The 23,526-nt window shown below is 41.9% G+C and overlaps 1 protein-coding gene across 5 annotated transcripts in view; it reads left to right on the top strand.

Moving 5' to 3' along the window:
• LOC134343917 (probable E3 ubiquitin-protein ligase HERC1) overlaps window positions 1–23,526 on the top strand; it is a 295,654-nt gene that overhangs the window by 49,038 nt on the left and 223,090 nt on the right. For all 5 annotated transcript variants that reach the window (XM_063042842.1, XM_063042841.1, XM_063042839.1 and 2 more), the window contains 3 exons: window positions 3,985–4,119; window positions 18,429–18,594; window positions 19,406–19,531. In XM_063042842.1, the coding sequence (XP_062898912.1) occupies window positions 3,985–4,119; window positions 18,429–18,594; window positions 19,406–19,531 (427 nt within the window). The remainder of the gene's footprint in view (window positions 1–3,984; window positions 4,120–18,428; window positions 18,595–19,405; window positions 19,532–23,526) is intronic.

Raw genomic sequence — 23,526 nt, 5'->3', positions numbered from 1 at the left:
AAGTACTGCCATGCAGGGTGCCCAAACTTTTGCTTCGGGCCCTTTTCCTTTTTTATTATTTTGAAACTGTAAAGGATGGAAATAAAAAAGTAATCTTGCTTAAAATATTAAAGAAACGTGTCATCTTTAACTTCATGCCTTCTGGAAATCAGGTCATCTTTTACTCGCTTAGCTTTTCATAGTAACAGAAATTTTGACCAGGGGTGCCCAAACTTTTGCATGCCACTGTATAGTCATTCCAGACACACATAACAGACAGGAATCAATAAGTTAACAAATTAGAAATTAAAAAGGGAAATTGAAAGACTATAAAACATGAACAGGGTATACATTGTCCAAATAGTAATATCTACATCTGGTTTTAACCCAAGGTCACTACGTAATAGCATTAAACAATTAGCCCTACACAGCAATGTTTATGTAAATCGCTGGAATTCTAGTGGCTTTCCACTAAAATAGTCCAAAAGTTCCAAGCAATTGAGAAAAAAAATGGGCTTGGCTACATCTGTACCTCAGATTTTACCAGCTTGAGCTGAGGAAAAAATAAAAAATATATAATAATAATAATAATTAAGTAATTAAATTATACTGGGAACCTGAGTTGTAGAGTCCTTGAAAGTGAGTCCTTAGGTTGTGTTCCGTGATCAGTTCAGTGTTGTGGTGAATGAAATTGTCCACATTAATTCAGGAGCCTGATGGTTGATGGGTAAGAACTATAAGACCGTAAGATTTAGGAGCAGAATTGGGCCACTTGGCCTTGCTCTGCCATTTTAGATGCCATTTGGCATATCAGCAAATACACTCAAAAACTTCTATTGTTGTACTGTGGAGAGCATTCTGACAGGCTGCATCACTGTCTGGTATGGAGGGGCTACTGCAAAAGACCGAAAGAAGCTACAGAAGGTAGTAAATCTAGTCAGCTCCATCTTGGGTACTAGCTTACAAAGTACGCAGGAGTGGTGTCTCAGAAAGGCAGCGTCCATTATTAAGAACCTCCAGCACCCAGGGCATGCCTTTTTCTCACTGTTACCATCAGGTAGGAGGTACAGAAGCCTGAACGCACACACTCAGCGATTCAGGAACAGCTTCTTCCCCTCGGCCATGCGATTCCTAAATGGACATTGAATCTTTGGACACTACCTCAGTTTTTTTAATGTACAGTATTTCTGTTTTGCATGTTTTTTAAATCCATTTAATATACGTAATTGATTTACTTGATTATTATTTTTTTTCCTCTGCTAGATTACGTATTGCATTGAACAGCTGCTGTTAAGTTAACAAATTTCACGTCACATGCCAGTGATAATAAACCTGATTCTGATTGTGATCCATCTTCCCACTCAGCCCCAATCTCCTGCCTTCTCCCCATATCCCATTATGCCCTGACTAATCAAGAATTTATCAACCTGTGCCTTAAATATACCCAATGGATTGGCCTCCACTGCCAGCTGTGACAACAAGTTCCACAGATTCACCAGTCTCTGGCTAGAGAAGTGCCTCCTCATCTCCATTCTAAAAGAATACCTCACCTCCATTCTTAGACTCCTCCACCATAGGAAGCATCCTCTCCACATCCACTCTATCGAGGCTTTTCAGCGTTCGATAGGTTTCAATGAGGTCACTCTTCATTCTTCTGAATTCCAGTGAGTAGAGGCCCAAAACCATCACATGCTCCTCATCTGACAATGTTTTCAATCACGGAATCATTTTAACGAACGTCCTTTGAATCTTCTCCAATGTGTGCGCTGTTCCTGAACCTGTTGGTATGGGACCTAAAACTTCTGTACCTCCTTTCTGACGGTAGCAGCAAGGATATTTTCATACCTGGTCATGATGCAACCTGTCAGGATATGCATCCATAGAAGTTTGCCAAAGTTTTAGATGACATGCTGAAACTGCACAAACTTCTAAGAAAGTAGAGGCACTGCTCAGCTTTCTTCAATCTGATACGATAACAAAGGTTCAAAGGTTCATTTTATTGTCAAAGTAAGTATGTACAATACAACTCCGATATTTATCTTCTCCAGATAGCCATGAAATTCAGAAAGACCATGGCAGTTGTTGAAAGGAAAGACATCAACCCCCACCCCCACCACCCACCACCCCCCACCCCCGGCATGAAAAAGAAAAAGAAACAAAACTTACAACCTCCAAAATCCCCCACCACCTTCCCCAAAGAAAAAACAGTGACAATACTAATTGCCAATCCTTTCACTTGCAGAAAAGAAACAGTGACGATAGCAACAAATCCCCTCCCCCACGGAATCAAACGGTGATGATAACAATCCTGAACTCCCTCATTTGCAAAAAAGAACAGTAACAGTAGCATTAAAATCCCCAACCCCCTTTCTCTCACACAAAAAATTAACAGGTCACCCACCCACTAATCAGCCACAAGAAAGAAAATACCGAAAAACTGAAGGAGAGTAATATATAAAGTACAGTCCAATAATCACATAAATCTCAGAATATCAAAAACATATTTCCATCAGCATACAAGGAGAGCGGTCTTGATGGATGTTCCTGACGTCGCCGGCCTGGCTGCTGACCATCATCGCCCTAGCGACCAGGCTGCTGACCGTTGTTGCTGCTGTTGCCTCTGATACTGCCCAGGAGTTTAAAGTTACTGACCCTCTCTAACTCTGATCCACTAATGAGCACTGCTTCATGGACCCCCAACTTCTTTATCCTGTAATCACAAATCAGCTCCTTGGTTTTGCTGATGTTGAGTGAGAAGTTGTGTTGTGACAGTGTTCAACCAGATTTTCAATTTCCCTCCTATAAATTTGCCAGTTTGTCACCACCTTTAACTTTAAATATTGCATTGGCCTTGCTGTCATAATCATAAAGGGAGTAGAACAAGACACTAAGCTCGCAACTTTGTGGTGCGCCTGTGCCGATAATGATTGTGGAGGAGATGTTGTTGCCAATCCATAAGGATCTTGATCTGCAAATGAGGAAATTGGGAATCCAGTTGCACAGGAGGTTTTGAGGCCTAGGTCTTGGAGCTTATTGATTATTTGAGAAGAGATGAACACTGGGATTTAACTATCTGTTCATTTTGCAAATATTGAAAGTGATGATTCATTGATCTCTCTTGTGTTCTATTTTAGTTTCATTACTAATCATCTCCAGTTAAACCTTAAACCTTCCCAATCAAATTAATTTCATTTAAAACTTCCAGCAATAAATTAACATAATTCAGGTTCACTTGAAGAATTAAGTCCCAGCATTGAAGTCCTTTTTGCATTTAACCTGTTACACTAGACAGGATCATGACATTCACAGGCCTAACACCAGACTCTCAAACAGGTGCTCCATTCCAGTCTCTGTCATGAGAAGTGATTACCAAGTAAATGAATGAAAAAAGGTTCAATGATGCAGCAAAATGCAACACCCTCCCTCTTGGGATGAAGTAGCATTTGTGATGCTTTTGAAAACCTCATGGCTGGATGTTTGGAGCACACAGATACCCAGCAAAAAGGGTGGATCTCCTCACAAACTACTTACCTGTCAGCCACCTCCTCCACCCATCTGTAGAAAAGTCTATGGTTCCCACAATAGTTTATTTAACTACCTCAGAACGGACAAAACTGGAGTAGAAGTTCTTTAACTTTCATCTCAGGAAATTCCTAAGATTTTGGTTGGTTGTGCACTATAATGCAAATCATGGTCCAAGCATGGATTTCATTCTGTAAGAATGCAAGGCTCTTTCAGAGTTCACAAAATGAACAGTTTCTGATGACACATTGAAATCTTGGTGGTGGGAAAGAAGACAACCATAATGACAGATCATGCATTTGAAGAAAATAAATTAACAATGCCTAGTAAACATTAAGTGACTCATGAGGTATAAATCAGTAACCTTTGCAAGATCTGTGTTAAATTTGTTTTCTTTGCCATCATTTGAGGAATGTTGCTGAATAGAAATGTTTAGGTCATTATTTTTTCAACATCTTATCAACTTATTTTTTTTCCCTTTAGACAACTAGTAGCCTGGCACAGACCTTACTGCGTTGATCTGGACGAAAGTACTTTTAGTTACCTGCAGACATTTTTGGATAGATATTGTGATGGCATTAACAATGAGATACCTCCACAGCCTTTCTGTTCTCAAAGGTAATAATGTTCAATAAAGCTGCTACACAAATTTGCAACTTAGTAATTAATGTGGAATGAGTCTTGGATGGATTCTAATAAAGATCCTTTAATCCTGCACTGCTTCATGATTAAAAATATTTTTGTTATTGTTTCTAATTTTCATGGTTTTTTGTTGAATTTCAGTAACAGAATACAAACTTGCTTAAATTACCCACATTTGCTTGACTGAACTTGTGTCAGGTAGGCCTCAAAGCCATTCTTCTCCATTAAAGAAGACCATAAGACATAGCAGAATTAGGCTATTCAGCCTGTTAATTCTGTTTTGCCATTCCACCATGGCTGATTTATTATCTCTCTCAACCCCATTCTCCTGCCTTCTGCCCATAACCTTTGATGCCCTGACTAATCAAGAACCTATAGAAGAGGCGGTTTGCACCTGAACTGGATGGGGACTAATATCTGAATAGGAATGCTTGCTAGTGCTGCATGGGATGGGGGTGGGTTAAACTACAGTTGCAGGGCGATGAGAACCAGTGTACCAGAACAGATAGTGGAGAGGTTGTGGAGCCACATGTTAAGACCTCAGACAAGGTCAGAAATCTAAAGGTTGAGCATGGTGTGACTAATGTTTTGAGCCACATATTCCAGTGTAAGAAGTACTGTAGGAAAGGCAGATGAGCTCAGGGCATGGATCAACACATGGAATTATTATATTGTAGCCATTGGTGAGACTTGGTTGCAGGAGGATCAATACTGGCAGCTCAATATTCTGGGGTTCCATTGTTTTAGACATGACAGTGCAGGAGGGATTAAAGGGGAAAGAGTGACGTTACTAGTCAGGAAAAATGTCACAGCAGTGCTCAGTCAGGGTAGACTGGAGAGCTCGTCTAATGAGGCTTTATAGGTGGAAGTGAGGAATAAGAATGGTTATGACCACATTATTGAGGCTATATTACAGACCACTCAACAGACTGAGGGATTTAGAGGAACGAATCTGTAGAGATCACAGGCTGTTGCAAGAAACATAAGGTTATCATAGTAGGTGATTTTAACTTGCTGCATATTGACTGGGACTCTTGTACTGTAAAAGGACTAGATGGGATAGAGTTTGTCAGATGTGTTCAGGAAAGTTTCCTTAATCAGTACATAGAAGTCCCAATGAAAAAGCATGTGATATTTATTCTTCTATTAGGAAATGAGACAGGGCAGGTGACAGAAGTTTGTGTTGGGGAGCAATTTGCATCTAGTGATCATTATGCCATTAGTTTCAAAGTAAATATGGAAAAAGATAGATCTGGTCCGCAGGTAGAGAATCTAAATTGGAGAAAGGCCAATTGTGATTGTATCAAAAAGGATCTGATAACTGTGGATTGGGACAGGCTGTTTCCTGGCAAATGTGTACTTGGTAAGTGGGAGCCTTCAAAGGTGAAATGTTCTGGGTACAAAGCTTGTATATACCTGTCAGAATAAAAGGTAAAGGTAACAGGTGTGGGGAACCTTGGTTTTCAAGAGATATTGAGGTCCTGGTTAAGCAAAAAAGGAGGTGTATAGCAGGTATAGGCAGGTAGGAACAAATAAGGTAATTATGAAGTATAAGAAATGCAACAGAATACTTAAAGAATTCAGGAAAGATAAAAGAAGGCATGAGGTTAATCTAGCAGAAAAGGTGAAGGAGAATCCTGAGGGGTTCTGAAGATATATTCAGAGCAAAATTATTGCAGGTGACAAAATTGGTTCTCCTGAAGATCAGAATAGTAATCTATGCATGGAGTCAAAAAAGATGGAGGAAATCTTAAATGGATTTTTTTTGCATCTGTGTTTACTCGGGAGACAGACACAGAGTCTGTAGAAGTGAGGAAAAGCGACAGCAAGGTCATGGACCCTCTACAGGTTACGAGGAGATGTTTGCTGTTTTGAGGCAAATTAGGGTGGATAAATCCCCAGCGGCTGACAAAGTATTCTCTCAGACCCTGTGGCAGGCAAATGCAGAAATCGCATGAGCCCTAGCAGAGATATTTAATTCACCCTTTGCGAGGGGTAAGGTACCGACGGACTAGTGGATAGTTAATGTTGTTCCACTGTTTAAGAAAGGCTCTAAAAATAAACTTGGACAGTAAAGGCTGGTGACCCTGACATCAGTAATGGGAAAGTTATTGGAAGGTATTCTGAGGGACCTGATATGAGTATTTACTGTGCCTATAAAAAATACTCACTCTCCCCCATTCCATTCCGCCGCGCCCCCCCCCCGGATGTTTTATTGTTTTACAACATTAAATCACAGTGGATTTAATTTGGCTTTTTTGACACTGATCAACAGAAAAAGATTCTTTCGTGTCAAAGTGAAAACATCTCTACAATATGATCTAAATCAATTACAAATATAAAACACAATAATTGTTTGCAAAAATATGACATACCAAGTCATCACTGTGCAGCCAATTGGATTTAGATGGCACATAATTAGTTAAATGGAGAACACCGTCTGCAGTCAAGGTGCTTCAATTAATTGTGGTAAAAATACATCTGTATCTGAAAGGTCCAACTGCTAGTGAGTCAGTATTGTGGCAAAAACTACACCATGAAGACAAAAGAACACTCCCAGCAACTCTGCAAAAAGGTTATTGAAAAGCACGTTAGGAGATGGACGCAAGAAAATTTCCAAATCACTGAGTATCTCTTGGAGTTAAGTCAATCATCAAGAAATGGAAAGAATATGCCACAGCTACAAATCTGCCTGGAATATGCCTCGTCAAAAATTTAGTCATCGTGCAAGAAGGTGACTAGTGAGGGAGGCCACCAAGAGACCTATGACAGCTCTGGAGGAGTTACAAGCTTCAATGGCTGAGATGGGAGAGACTGCGTATACAACTGTTGCCCGTGTGCATCACCGGTCACAGCTTTATGGAAGAGTGGCAAAGAGAAAGCCACTTCTGAAAAAAAACGCACATGAAATCTTGGCTAGAGTTTGCCAGAAGGCATGTTGGGAGACATGCTGGGAGAAGGATCTATGGTCTGATGAAACCAGAATTGAGCTTTTTGGCCATCAGACTCAGACTAAACACTGTGTTTGGCGTAAACTAATCATCAAAAATACACCATCCGAACCGTAAATCGTAGTGGTGGCTGCATCATGCTGTGAGGATGCTTTACTACAGCAGACCCTGGAAATAGAGGGTAAAATGAATATAGCAAAATACAGGGAAATCCTGGAGGAAAACCTGATGTAGTCTACAAGAGAACAGCGATTTGAGAGAAGATTTGTTTTCCAGCAAGACAGTGACCCCAAGCATAAAGCCAAAACTAACAGGAATGGCTGAAAAACAACAAAATTAATGTCCTGGGGTGGCCATTTCAGAGGCCAGACCTCAATCGAATTGAAAATTTCTGGTTGGACTTGCAAAGGGCTGCTCACTCACAATCCCCATGCAATCTGACAGAGCTTGAATAGTTTTATGAAGAAGAATGGGGAAAAATGTGCAAAGTTGATAGAGACCTATCCACACAAACTGAAGGCTGTAATAAATGCTGACGTAGAGGGTGAATACTTATGCAGTCAATAATTTTGTGTTTTATATCTGTAATCAATTTAGATCACTTGGTAGAGATCTTTTCTCACTTTGACACGAAGGAGTCATTTTTTGTTGGTCAGTGTCAAAAAAAAGGCCAAACTAAATCCCACTGTGGTTCAACCTAGTAAAAGAATAAAACATGAAAACTTCCAAGAGGGGTGAATGCTTTTTATAGGCACTGTAGATAGACAGGGACTGATTAGGGATAGTCAGCACGACTTTGTGTGTGCTAGGTCATATCTAATGAATCTAATAGATGGTTTCAAAAAAATTACCAAGAAAATTGATGAAGGCAAGGTAGTGGATATTGTCTACATGAACTTCAGCAAGGCCTTTGACAAGGTCCTGCATGGGAGGTTGGTCAAGAAGGTTCAGTCACTTGGCATTCAAGATGCAGTAGTGATTTGGATTGGGCATTGGCTCTGCGGAAGAAGCCAGAGAGTGGTAGTATATGGTTGTCTCTCTTCAGTGAAGGCCTGTGACTAGTGAAGTGCTGGGTCCATTGTTGTTTGTCAGCTATACCAATGATCTGGATGATAATGTGATTAACTGGATCAGCAAATTTGCAGATGACACCAAGATTGGGGGTGTAGTGGACAGAGAGTGAGACCATCAAAGCTTACAACAGGATTTGGATTAGCTGGAAAAATGTGCTGGAAAAATGTCAGATGGAATTTAATGCAGGCGTGCAAGGTGTTGCACTTCAGTGGGACCAAACAGGTTAGGTTTTACACAGTAAAGTAAGTTTTTAGCACGTCGGCCTTCATAATTCAAAATATTGAGTAAAGAGATGGGATGTTATATTGAAGTTGTATAAGATGTTAGTGAGGGCTAATTTGGAGTATTATGTGCAGTTTTGGTCACCTACCTACAGGAAAGTTGTAAATAAGGTGGAAAGAGTACAATGGGTGAAAATTTACAAGTATGTTCCTGGGACTGGAGGGCCTGAGTTATAAAGAAAGATTGAATTGGTTAGGACTTTATTCCTTGGAACATAAAAGAATGTGGGAAGACTTCATTGAGGGATACAAAATTCTGAGGGGTATTGTTAAGGCAATGCAAGCAGGCTTTTTCCATTGAGGTTGGGTGGGACTATACCTGGAGGTCATGAGTTAAGTTTAAGGGAAACGTGAGAGGAAACTTCTTCACTCAGAAGGTTATGAGTGTGGAATGAACTGCCAGCACAAGTGGTGCATGCAAGCTTGGTTTCAACATTTAAGAGAAATTTGGATACGTACATTGTTGAGGGGGTATGGAGAGCTATGGTCCGGGTGCAGATTTGGATGGACCCAAGTGCCTGTTTCTATGCTGTACTTTTCTATGACTCTAACCTATCAACCTGTCAACCTCTGCTTTAAATATATCCAATGTCTTGGCCTTCCACAGATTGACTACCGTCTGGCTAAAGAAATTTCTCCTCATTTCTGTACTAAATGGACATTCTATTCTGATCAACACACACAAAATGTTGGTGGAATACAGCAGTTCAGACAGCATCTATAGGAAGAGGTACAGTCGACGTTTCGGGCCGAGACCCTTTGTCAGGTCGACTGTACCTCTTCCTATCGATGCTGTCTGGCCTGCTGCGTTCCACCAGCATTTTGTGTGTATTGCTTGAATTTCCAGCATCTGCAGATTTCCTCGTGTTTGCGTTTTTAAATTCTATTCTGATCAGTTGATTGCCTAGTAGATTAATATCGACATGGATTGACTATAACTTCCATTTAATACTTAACTAAATTGTATTCTATAAAATTCAGATACCTTTAGAAAGTAGTTCTGCCATACCTCAACTGATTTCTCTACTTTTTCCAGTTTTCTTGAAGCAAATGGCATGTCCCACATACAGTCAGAAGGTGAACTGAAGAGTCTCTCCAAAGTCTGAAATGAGAGACTTGATTAAGACATAGAAGCAGAATTACGCCATTCAGCTCATTGTGTCTGCTCCTCCATTTCCATCATGTCTGATTTTTAAAAAATTCTTTTTAACCACATTCTCTATGTAACTTTTGATGCCCTACCTAACCAAGAACCTATCAACCTTAGTGATTTGGCCTCCACAGTTCTCTGTGCAATGAATTCCACAGATTCACTCCTCCCTAGCTAAAGAAATTGCTCTTTGTTTCTGCTCTAAATGGATGTCTGTCTTTTCTGTGGCTGTGCCCTCTGGTCCAAGACTCATCTACTATAGGAAACATCCTTTCCACATCCACTCTCTCTAGGCTTTTCAATATGCAATAGGTTTCAATGAAATTCCCTTTCATCCTTCTAACCTGCAGCAAATACTCCTCATCAAATTCTCCACATACATTAACCCTTTCCTTCCCAGAATTATTCTCTTGAACCTCCTCTGGACCTTCTCCAAAGCCAGCAGACTTTTTCTTTTGATAAGGGACCTAAAACTGCTCATACATTCCAAATGTGGTCTGACCAGTACCTTTATAAAACCTCAGAATTATATCCTTCCTCTTATGTTGTAGTCCTTTAGAAAAGAATACTAGCATTGCATTTGCTTTCCTTACCAAAGACTGAACCTGAAAGTCAGCCTTTTGGGAACCTGCACAAGAAATCCCAAGTACCTTTCCACCTCTAATTTTTGAATTTTCTCCCCATTTAGAAAAGAGTCTATACCTTTATTCCTGTGCATGACCATACACTTCCCTACACTATATTCCATTTGCCACTTCTTTGCCATAAGACATAGGAGCAGAATTAGGCCATTCAGCCCATCGAGTCTGCTCCTCCATTCCAACATGGCTGATCCCAGATCCCATTCAACCCCATACACCTGGTTGTTGCCATATCCTTTGATGACTGGCTGATCAGAAAACGATCAAATTCCAACTTAAATGTACGCACAGACTTGGCCTCCACTGTACAGAGCATTCCATAGGTTTACTACTCTCTGGCTGAAAAATTATTCCTTACCTCTGTTCTAAAGGGTCAGCCCTCAATTTTGAGGCTGTGCCCTCTAGTTCTGGATACCCCCACCATCCTCTCCACATCCACCCTATCTAGTCATTTCAACATTTGGTAGGTTTCAATGAGATCCCCTTGCATTCTTCTAAATTCCAGTGAGTACAGGCCTAAAGCTGCTAAACGCTCCTCAAATGTTAACCCCTTCATTCCCGGAATCATCTTTGTGAGCCTCCTCTAGACCCTCCAATGATAACACATCCTTTCTGAGATGTGGGGCCCAAAACTGTTGACAATACTCCAACTGTAGCCTGACTAGGATTGGTCCATTCTCCCAATCTGTCTAAATCCTTCTGCTTCCTCAAGACTACCTGCCCCTCCACCTATCTTCGTATTGTGTGCAGACTTGGCCATAAAGCTATCAATTCCATCGTCTAAATCATTGACATATAACTTGAAAAGAAGCAGTCAGGTCCTAACACCAAGCCTTGAGGAGCACCACCAGAAAAGGGCCCTTTTTTCCCCCCATTCTTTGCCTCCTGCCTGTCAGCCAATCTTCTATCCACGCTAGTACCTTCCCGTAATATCTTGGGCTCTTGTTAAGCAGAGTCCTATGCAGCACCTTGCCAAAGGCATTATAAAAATCCATGTAAAATCCTCAAAGAATTTCAAAAAATTTGTCAGAAAAGATTTTCCCTTAAGGAAACCATGCTGACTTTGGCCCGTTTTATCAAGTGCTTTTAAATACTCTGAAACCTTATCCTTAATAATGGGCTCTAACATCTTCCCAACCACTGAAGTCAGGCTAACTGGCATATAATTTCCTGTCTTATGCCTCCACAATCTCTTTAGCTACCTTTTTAAGAACTCTGGGGTGTAGTCCGGCTGGTCCAATTGACATACCTACCTTAAGACTTTCAGCTTCCCAAGCACCTTCTCCTTAGTAACAGCAACTACATTCACTTCTGCCCTTTGACTCTATGAATTTCCAGCATACTTCTACCAAATATCACGTCCCCAGCAGAATCGGAGACCTTATCGCTGATTATTACAGCAACTTCAGGATGAGGGTCTCTTCAGGAGCAATTACATCAGCCTGGCACAAGGTGGAGATCGGCATCATCACAGGGTGCACTATCTCAGTGACACTGTTCTCCCTAGTCATGAACATGCTCACTAAGTCTGCTGAGCCAGAGTGCAGAGGGCCAGAATGAAATCCGCTCAACGGCAGCCACCTATCAGGGCATTTATGGATGACCTCACAGTCACCACAGAATCAGTCCCAGGCTGCCGGTGGATTCTGCAGGGGCCCGAAAAGCTGGTGGAGTGGGCCCGGATGCGTTTCAAACCAGCCAATTCAAGATCGATGGCGCTGAAGAAAGGGAAGGTGGAGAACAAGTTCCGGTTCAGCATCGCAGGCACAACCATCACAGAAAAGCCAGTCAAGAGCTTAGGCAAAATTTTTGACAGCTCTTTAAGGGACACAACATCCATTCAAGCGACCTGCACCGAGTTGGATGGCTGGCTGAAATCTGTGGACAACTCTGGCCTACCTGGGAAGTTTAAAGCCTGGGTGTATCAGTATGGCATTCTTCTCAGAATCCTGTGGCCCCTCCTCGTCTATGCAGTTCCAATCTCGACAGTCGAAACCTTAGAGAGGAGGGTTAGCAACCACCTCAGGAGATGGCTGGGGCTGCCAAAGAGCCTGAGCAGCATCGCACTCTATGGACACCACAACAAACTGCAACTGCCCTTCAAATCCTTGGAGGAAGAATTCAAGGTAACAAGAGCCAGAGAAGTGCTACAGTATAGGGACTCAAGTGACCCGAAGGTGGCTAGAGCAGGGATCCAAGTGAGGACCGGCAGGAAATGGAGGGCAGAGGAAGCTGTTCAGGAAGCAGAGGCAAGGCTGCGTCACAAGAGGCTGGTGGAAGTGATCACATGAGGTCGAGCTGGGCTAGGATCCTTTCCAACTCCCCAAATGGACACCAGAGGGAAGGAAAGGCGTTGTCTCGTTCAGGAGGAGGTGAGAGCAGTAGTGGAGGAGACGAGAACCTGTAAGGTGGTGGGAATGAAGCAACAGGGAGCTTGGACAAGATGGGAGAATGCGGTTGAGAGGAAAGTGACCTGGGTTGATCTTTGGAAAGCTGAACCACACCGCATCCAATTTCTCATCCAGGCAGTCTACAATGTACTTCCAAGCCCATCAAACCTGCACACATGGGGCAAGGCAGAGTCATCTGCATGCCCACTGTGCTCCAAGAGAGGAACCCTGGAGCACATCCTCAGCGGCTGCACAAGGGCACTTGGTGAGGGATGGTATAGGTGGAGGCATGATCAGGTCCTGAAGACCATCGCTGAAGCCGTCAGCGCAGGAGTTGAGTGGGCGAAGCAGTCCCGACCCTCCAAGCAGACCATTGCCTTTGTCAGAGCTGGGGAGCAGCCAATACCTGCCAAAAGAACATCTGCAGGCATTCAGACCTCTGCATGGGACTGGCAGCTGTTGGTGGACCTCGAAGGGCAGCTGAAGTTCCCCAGCCATATTGCAGCCACCACCCTACGACCAGACATTGTCCTAGTGTCTGAGTCTACTAAGCAAGTGGTGCTGCTGGAGCTGACAATCCCATGGGAAGATAGCTTGGAAGAGGCCTTTGAAAGGAAGCTCTCCAAGTACGCAGGACTGGTCAGCAACTGTCAGCAGGCTGTATGGAGAGCGAGGTGTCTCCCAGTGGAGGGTGGTTGTAGGGGATTCGCAGCCCGTTCCTCAGTTAGAGCCTTCAGCATTCTGGGCATCGAGGGAGAGAGGAAGAGGAGAGTCATCCGCAGTATCACCGATGTGGCAAAGAAGGCCTCAAGATGGCTGTGGCTCAAAAGAGGGGAGCCATGGAGTCATAAGTAGCTAGCCATCTGGACACAAGCTGGGGTCTGATCACCTGGAGGAGGTTGTATGATGTTGAAAGACCCGAAACACCCGAGGATTCCAGGAGCATCACTGAAGATGTGTCCAGAAGCATCAGTAGATGTATGTACACAGCAATGTTATCCATAGTGAAGACTGATGCAAAATACTTATTAATTTTGTCTGCTATTATTTTGTCTCCCATTACTAGCTGCCCAGTGTCATTTTACAACAGTCCAATATCATCTCTCACCTCTCTTTTAATCTGGAAAACTTTTGTTATTCTCTTTTATATTATTCTCATTGCTGTTTGGATGCCTTCTGTTAGCTTTTATCAACTTCCCAATCCTCCAACCTCATTAATTTTTGCTATGTTATGTTCCCTCTTATTTGCTGTCTTTGACGCTCCTTGTCAGGCACATTTGTATCATCCACCCTTCAGCTACTTCTTCAGCTTTGGGATGTATTTATACTGTGCCTTCTGAATTGCCCCTAGATACTCCAGCCGTTGCTATTAAGCCATCATCCCTGCTAGTGTCCCCTTCCAATCAACTTTGGCCAGCTCTCCTCTCATGCCTCTGTAATTCTCTTTATTCTGCTGCAATAGTGATACATCTGACTTCATTTTCACCCTCTCAAACTGCAGGGTGAATTTTATCATATTCTGATCTCAGTTTCCTAAGAGTTCTTCTACCCTAAGCTCCCTATCAAATTTGGTTTATTACCCAACACTCAATCCAGAATTACCTTTTTCCTAGTAGGCTCAACAACAAGCAGTTCTTTAAAAAAAAATCTTGTATACATTCTGCAAATTTGGGATCCAGCACCAACCTGATTTTTCCAATCTAGCTGCATATTGAAATCTCACATGACATTGCCCTTTTGATGTGCATTTTCTGTCTCCAACTGTAATACTTATTCCACATTCTGGTCACTGTTTGGAGATCTGTTTATAACCCCCATTAGGGATTTTTTTTACCCTTGCAGTTTCTTAACTACCCACAATGATTCTACATCTTCAGATCCTCTGTTAACTCTTTCTAAGGATATGATTTCCATTTTTACCAACAGAACCACCCTACCCCCTCCGCCTACCTGGCTATCCTTTCAATACAATGTGTATCCTTTGATGTTAAGCTCCCAACTATGATCTTCTTTCAGGCATGCCTCAGTGATGCCCACATAGTACCTGCCATTCTGTAACTGCGCTACATGATCATCTACCTTATTCTATATACTGCATGCATTCAAATAAAGGATTCTGTATTCATCACAGTTTTTGATTTTGCCCCTATGTTGCACATCAACTCATCCCACTGACTGCAATTTTGCCCTGTCATCTTCCTGTCCTTCCTCACAGTTTCACCACACACTGCATTGACCTGCATTGACTTGTATACCAACTGCCCCATCCTCAGCCCTATTATTCTGGTTCTCATAGTGCTGCTACCGGTTCTAGAAAGTGTGTCTGCAAGGATATTGGTCCCCCTGATTCAGGTGTAAGCTGTCCTTTTTGTACAGGTTATGCTTCTCCAGAAGGGATCCCAATCAATGATCCCTCTAATTTTTAGTAGTCAGTGTGCACAAAAATCTTATGTTGTGCAAGTTTTTTTTCCTGTGACAAAAGTATGTGCGCATTGAATATACACATGGCACAGTTTATGTAGGTTTACAAAATATTTGCCATAAAACTGCACAGAATAACAACAAATTAACATACATATTTAAGTCACTCAGTTATTTTTTCTCTCTCCTGTCTTTGGCATTTACCCATTTTTTGTAAACTCTATCTAGACTAATAGAACTTCCATCCAATTGATAGCTTTTGATTCTCATAAACATATCCAATGACATTCACCTAAACGGTTTCTCAGCTTGTTTTTGAGTTGATTCATTAGGCTAAAACCTTGCTCACAGTCCGCACTAGATGCAAGAAAGGTTCTCCCAATGTCCATCAACTGTGCAAGGTCGCAAAACTGTTCATTTTGAAGTACAAATGCCACCATTTGAACAAAGTTTGAAATCAGTTTGGATTTAATTTTTTCTTGCACGGAAAATTTGAAATCATTAAACTGTCTAACTATTACGGTGTTTCCAGTTAGAAAATCATGATATTTTAGACATAAGGCATTAACTTGTTCATCACCAAATGTGAAGTCACAATCTGCAATTGTGGAGAAATCGAAAGATGACCATTCTTGTACCTCATCTTCAGGAAACCTTTCTCCTAAATAAACACAAAGACTTTATAAAAGTCAACAGTGAACTTGTACCTACTGTGACGTTTTCTTCACGTTGTTGGCTTAGCAAAACTTAAACTTTGTCACTCCACGAAACATTGTCTCCCAGATGCTGTTTTCTTATCTTGTTAATTTTGCCTCGCGCAAAATGAAGTGAATCAATCAGTGTCAGGCCATGACCTCATGAGCTTTTGGTGTAGCAGTTTCTATTATTTTGTTAAGCCATTTAACTTTAAACAAATTTGCAGTTCTTTTGCGCTTCACGCCCTTCGCTTTTGAATTCGACATAGTGAATCAATATTTTTTCAATAAAAACTTAGTAAGCTATCTACAGGATATGAAACAGATCTTTGTAAGCTTTACGATATGAACACTGTCCGCCAAAGATGGCTGCCGCTGTGATGCAGCTGTACAGACCGGAACAGGAAAGGTGAGGTGACGTAAATTAGTGACATGCGTTGTGGTATTTGAAAAACCGACTAACTAGTTAACAGAAACATTTAGCTAAAAGATTATTTTCAATAAGTATAATTATTAATTACTACATTATTTTAGGTAACTGACCTTTTGTGCGCACATTAATTTCCTTTGTGCACTGGTTGAAAAACGTGTGTGCGCGCACACACGTGCACAGCTTAGAGAGAACATAGATCCCAATGATTCAGAAAGCTGAAACCCTGCCCACTGCACCAACTCCTCAGCCAGGTATTCATCTGCCAAATCATCCTATTCTTACCCTCATTGATGTGTGGCACTGGCAGCAATATCAGATATTACTATCCCAGAGGTTCTGCTTTACAGCTTTCTACCTATCTTCCTATATTCTCTTTTCAGAATCTCCTCCCTTTTCCTGCCTGTGTCATTGGTAACAATACGTACCATGACTTCTGGCTGCTCACCCTCCCCTTTAAAAATACTGTGGACTCAGTTTGAGACATCCTTGATCCAGGCACTGAGGAGGCAAGATACCATCCAGACATCTATTCCACATCCACAGAATGTCTTGTTTGCTCCTCAAACCCCTATTGCTAGAATCATAGAAAAGCACACCACAGAAATAGGTCCTTAGGCCCATCTAGTTTAAGCCAAACTATTTAAACTGCCTACTCTCATCGATCTGCACTGGGACCATAGGCCTCTGTACCCTTACCATCCGTGTACCTATCCAAACTTCTCATAAACATTGAAATGAAGCTTGCATGCACCCCTTGTGCTGGCAGCTCATTCCACACTCTCACCAGCCTCTGAGTGAAGAAGTTTCCCCTCAGGTTCCCCTTAAACTTTTCATCTTTCCAGCTTAACCCATAACCTCTAATTGTAGTCCCACCCAACCTCAGTGTAAAAAGCCTGCTTGCATATACCCTATCTAAATCCCCTCATAATCTTGTCTATCTCTATCAAGTCTCCTCTCAATTTTCTACGTTCTAAAGAATACAGTCCTAACCTATTCAATCTTTCGTTCTAACTCCGGTCCTCCAGATCTGCCAACATCCTTGTAGATTTTCTCTGTACTCTTTCAAACTTATTTACACTTTCCTGTACATAGGTGACCAAACCTGCACAGAATACTCCATATTAGTTCTCACCAATGTCTTGTACAACTTCAATCTAACACCCCAAACCTGTACTCAGTAAACACGAGGAATTCTGCAGATGCTGGAAATTCAAGCAACACACATCAAAGTTGCTGGTGAACGCAGCAGGCCAGGCAGCAGCTCTAGGAAGAGGTACAGTCCACGTTTCAGGCCGAGACCCTTCGTCAGGGCGAAGGGTCTCGGCCTGAAACGTCGACTGTACCTCTTCCGAGAGATGCTGCCTGGCCTGCTGCGTTCACCTGTACTCAGTACTTTGATTTATGAAGGCCAATATGCCAAAATCTTTCTTTATGACCCTATCTACCTGGGACACCACTTTCAATGCATTATGGAGTTGTATTCCCAGAACCCTTTGTCCTACCACCCACATCAGTTCCCACCAACTGCACTCCTCTCCCCATGGCTTCTGAATCACAGAGCCGGATTCAACTGCAGCTTCTGGTAGTTGATTTCCTTCTCTGACTGCCCCCCCCCCCAATCTAAAACAGTATCCTTAGTAGTATACTTAATATTGAGGGGAATGGCCGTAGGCGTACTCTGAATTGGCTGCCTAGTCTCGTTCCCTCTCCTGACAATCACCCAGATTCCTGCCTCCTGCATCTTAGGGGTGGCTTACCTCCCTGCAGCTCTGCTCTATCACCTCCTCATCCTCCTGTATCTGGTTGTTCCTGCATTCGCACAGGAACAATAAGCCTTTCATTTGAAAGGAGAGGAGTAGCTTTGATGGACAAGTGTGAGTAAAAGGTTCTATATTTTTAATTTTCCTTTAGTATTGTTAAGTTTTTGTTTGTATTTATGTTTGTCTTTACTAATAGTTTTTGAATGTTTTTGAAATGGAAACGTTCCAATCCTTAACAACTTGGAGTACTAGAATGACCTGTAAGGGTTGTGGTTTTGACAACGATTGAAACACTTTTTAATTCTTTTCATATTCTGCCCTTGTTCTAGCTGTTCCATGTAATTGTAATAACTTGTACAAATCCTTGTTAAGTAAATATTCTAGTTCACTTAATTGAAAGTAGGAACAGTAAAATTCTTGCTTTGGAATCTCTGATTTGGAACCATGTATATATATCGCACTAATAGGTGTTTATTCTATTTTTAATAGGGAGCACCATCACTTTGTGTTTCTTTGTTTGAAGTTGCTTTCTACCCATCTTTCCCTGGCTCAAGCTGGAGGAACTGGTGCTACTGTCCTTGGTCAACAGGCTAGACCACTACGAAACTTGCTTTTTCGGTTAATAGATTCAGATGTCCCAAAAAATATTGAAGAGGTAAATAGAGAAAATTGACTAGGTTTATCTCTTTGTGGTATTATCATTAATGTCTGTCCCTATGGGTACAAAATCATTTGGTTAACTTGCTGAACTAGCTGTCTGAGCTCTTGGTTATTGATCCATCAAATGCTCCTCATATATTAAACTTGTCATTCCTGGATCACTGTTGTAAACCTCATGTGGACACTCCTCAACGCCAGCAGATATTTTCTTAGATATGAGGTCCAAAAACTGTGTACACTACTCCAAATGCAGTCTGACTAATGCCTTATGAAACCTCAGCATTACATCCTTGCCTTTATATTCTAGTTCTTTTGAAATGAATGCTAACATTGCATTTACCTTCACTAACCTGCAAGTTACCTTTCATTGCCTCTCTGCTTCTTCAACACTACCTGCCCTTCCACCTCTCTTTGTATCATCTGAGAACTTGGCCACTAAGCCATCAATTTTGTCAGCCTGGTCATTAACATAAAGCATGAAAAATAACGGACTTAACATTGGACCCTGGGGAATACCACCAATGGCCAACCAGAAAAGGCTCCTTTTATTTCCACTCTGCCTTTGCCAGTCAGCCTATCATCTATCCAAGCTAACAGTGTTTAAGAGATCTAGAGGCATAGGTTATTCTATTCATAATCCTACACCTAATTTTATGAAAAATTAACATTATAATTTTGCATTAAATTGTGTTTATGAAATTGATCTAACAACTCATTATTTTATTTTCTGCTGCAAATAACATGATGATATTTTCAAATTGTGTAGCTCTTGGTTACTGATTAAAAGCTGTACTTGTGTTACACAGGCAGTCAATGAAACACTTTCGGTTGGTGCATCTTTACTATTGCCTCCACTCAGGGAACGCACTGAGCTTTTACACAGTCTTCTACCTCAAGGTCCAGAGAGATGGGAAAGTTTATCAAAAGGACAAGTAAGCATCACCATTATTAGGTGCTGATGTGACATTATTTAAACTAATATTGACACAATATTCATAAACTGCTATTTTATATTCTGTGTAGCTTGATAACTTCTTATTAACTTGTATAATCTATGAACGAAGATTATTAGTAGATTACAGACTGCATTGTTCAGATAAAATTATAACTATCCATAAAACTATTTTAGTTCCTTTGTCATCTGTTTACACTGTATTGAATAACATTTCTTTAGTGTTTTGCATATTTTAATAATCAGATAATAGAATAATGTACATAAAGAGATTTGCATCCCTCTGGACATTGGCTCTGTAGAGAATACTCAAGACTGAGGGTAGACCGGTCTCTGATTTCTATGCATGTATGTACAGTGTGTTACAATGCAAAAATTAGGAATGAGCTGGAGTTAAGTGACAGCATGAAACAAACGTGCAAATCAGATTATGCCAATCCCAGTCACTGGATTTAGCAGCAAGACTACATTCTTCAGAACTTGGGCATTAACTTTGATTTTAAAATTGGTAAATAGGTTTATAATCATCATAGGTAAAGTGGAAAAACTTTGTTTTGCATGCCATTCAAACAGATAATTAGATTATATTATGAAGACATGCAGTCCTCTTTTATTGTCATTTAGTAATGCATGCATTAAGAAATGATACAATATTTCCTCTGGTGTGATATCACAAAACATAGGACAGACCAACCTGATGGCATGAATATTGACTTCTCTAACTTCCGCTAATGCCCCACCTCCCCCTCGTACCCCATCCGTTATTTATTCTTATACACACATTCTTTCTCTCACTCTCCTTTTTCTCCCTCTGTCCCTTTGACTATACCCCTTGCCCATCCTCTGGGTCCCCCCGCCTCCCCATCTTTTTCCCTGGGCCTCCTGTCCCATCATCCTCTCATATCCCTTTTGCCAATCACCTGTCCAGCTCTTGGCTCCATCCCTCCCCCTCCTGTCTTCTCCTATCATTTTGGATCTCCCCCTCCCCCTCCCACTTTCAAATCTCTTACTAACTCTTCCTTCAGTTAGTCCTGACGAAGGATCTCGGCCTGAAACGTCGAATGTACCTCTTCGTAGAGATGCTGCCTGGCCTGCTGCGTTCACCAGCAACTTTGATGTGTGTCATTTTCCCCTTTATGTTGATTTCTAGTAGCTCTGGGTACTTAAGGTGAATTTTTAAAATAATGTTTAAAACGTTACTTAAATCTATTTGAACTGTTTTTAAGATTGCTCAGGTTATATGCACATTTAAAACAGTTGGAAAAAGTATTTGACGTCTGTCTGCTTTTGAAAGCTATAGGTAGTTGTGGGCTTCAGTCTCATGATCTGGTGCCTGAGCACCACTTGAAGACCCATTACCTACAAGTCTATGGGCCAAGAGCTGGGAAGTGGTTTTACCACATCTCTATTTTAGCAACCATGGACATGGATGTTCTAAATGACCTCTTCCTCTTTTTTAAAAAACAATAGTCCGGTGTTATGAGGGTGAGTCTTTGAATTTCAACTGGAAGTTAAGTTTGCCCTTAACCTGACACTCAGCAGCTGAAGGCCAGGATTCATGGAATCACAATAATGTGAAAACATTTCTTAATCTCTTTGGATTATTACTTGGTGGACTATGTCTGGGACATCTTGTTTTTGTTTTAGAACATAGAAAACCTGCAGCACAATACAGGCCCCTTCAGCCCACAAAGCTGTGCCGAAGACGTCCCTACCTTAGAACTACCTAGGCTTGTCCATAGCCCTCTATTTTTCTCAACTCCATGTATCCATCCAGGAGTCTCTTGAAAGACCCTATCGTTTCCGTCTCCCCCACTGCCGCCGGCAGCCCATTCCATGCACTCACCACTTTTTGCGTTAAGAAACTTAACCCCTGACATCTCCTCTGTACCTACTTCAAAGCACCTTAAAACTATGCCCTCTCGTCTCGTGCTAGCAATTTCAGCCCTGGGAAAAAGCCTCTGACTATCCACATGATCAATGCCTCTCATTATCATGTACACCTCTATCAGGTTACCTCTCATCCTCCGTCGCTGCAAGGAGAAAATGCCGGGTTCACTCAACCTATTCTCATAAGGCATGCTCCCCATTCCAGGCAACATCCTGGTAAATCTCCTCTGCACCCTTTCTATGGTTTCCACATCCTTCCCGTAGTGAGGCGACCAGAACTGAGCACAGTACTCCAAGTGTGGTCTGACCAGGGTCCTATGTAACTGCAACATTACCTCCTGGCTCTTAAACTCAATCCCATGATTGATGAAGGCCAATGTACCATATGCCTTCTTAACCACAGAGTCAACTTGCATAGCAGCTTTGAATATCCTATTGACTCGGACCCCAAGGTCGCCCTGATCCTCCACACTGCCAAGACTCTTGCCATTAATGCTATATTCTGCCATCATATTTGACCTACCAAAATGAACTACCTCACACTTAAACAACAGGAATTCTGCAGATGCTGGAAATTCAAGCAACACACATAAAAGTTGCTGGTGAACGCAGCAGGCCAGGCAGCATCCCTAGGAAGAGGCGCAGTCGACATTTCAGGCCAAGAACCTACACTTACCTGGGTTGAACTCCATCTGCCACTTCTCAGCCCAGTTTTACATCAATGTCCCGCTGTAACCTCTGATAGCCCTTCACACTATCCACAACACCCCCAACCTTTGTGTCATCACCAAACTTACTAACCCATCCCTCCACTTCCTCATCCAGGTCATTTATAAAAATCACAAAGAGTAGGGGTCCCATAACAGATCCCTGAGGCACACCACTGGTCACCGGCCTCCATGCAGAATATGACCTGTCTACAACCACTCTTTGCCTTCTGTGGGCAAGCCAGTTCTGGATCCACAAAGCAATGTCCCCTTGGATCCCATGCCTCCTTACTTTCTCAATAAACCTTGCATGGGGTACCTTATCAAATGCCTTGCTAAAATCCATGTACCCTACATCTACAGCTCTACCTTCATCAATGTGTTTAGTCACATCCTCAAAAAATTCAATCAGGCTCGTAAGGCACAACCTGCCTTTGACAAAGCCATGCTGACTATTCCTAATCACATTATGCCTCTCCAAGTGTTCATAAATCCTGCCTCTCAGGATCTTCTCCATCAACTTACCAACCACTGAGGTAAGACTCACTAGTCTATAATTTCCTGGGCTATCCCTGCTCCCTTTCTCGAATAAGTGAACAACATCCGCAACCCTCCAATCCTCTGGAATCTCTCCCGTCCTCATTGATGATGCAAAGATCATCGCCAGAGGCTCAGCAATCTCCTCCCCACAGTTGCCTGGGGTACATCCCGTCCGGTCCCAGTGACTTATCCAACTTGATACTTTCCAAAAGCTCCAGCACATCCTCTTCCTTAATATCTATATGCTCAAGCTTTTTAGTCCGCTGCAAGTCATCCCTACGATCACCAAGATCCTTTTCTGTAGTGAATACTGAAGCAAAGTAGTCATTAAGTACCTCTGCCATCTCCTCCGGTTCCATACACACTTTTCCACTGTCACACTTGACAAATCTGTTGGAATTCTTTGAAAAAAAAAACATGCAGGATAGACAAAGGATGTTGATGTTGTGTACTTGGATTTTCAGATGGCCTTTGACAAGGTGTCACATGTGGTACTGCTTAGTAAGATAAGAGCCCATGGTATTACAGGAAAGATAAAGCAGTAGCTGATTAGCAGGAGGCAAGGAGTGGGAATAAAGCGAGTCCCTACTGGTTGGCTGCCAGTGACTACTGATGTTGCATAGGGGTCTGTGTTGGGACCGATTCTTTTTATATTATATATGAATGCTTTGGATGATGGAATTGATGGTTTTGTTGCAATGTTTGCAGACAATATGAAGATAGGTGAAGGGATAAGTAGTTTTAAGGAAGTGGGGAGGCTACAAAAGGACTTAGATTAGGAGAATGCACGAAGAAATGGCAGATGGAATACAGTGTTGGAAAGTGTATGGTCATGCAC

This window comes from Mobula hypostoma, chromosome 3 (assembly GCF_963921235.1).
Source record: "Mobula hypostoma chromosome 3, sMobHyp1.1, whole genome shotgun sequence".
In the NCBI taxonomy this organism is placed as follows: Eukaryota; Metazoa; Chordata; class Chondrichthyes; order Myliobatiformes; family Myliobatidae; genus Mobula; species Mobula hypostoma.
The sequence above is the reverse complement of the archived record's forward strand: the minus strand, read 5'-3'. Positions and strand labels throughout refer to the sequence as shown.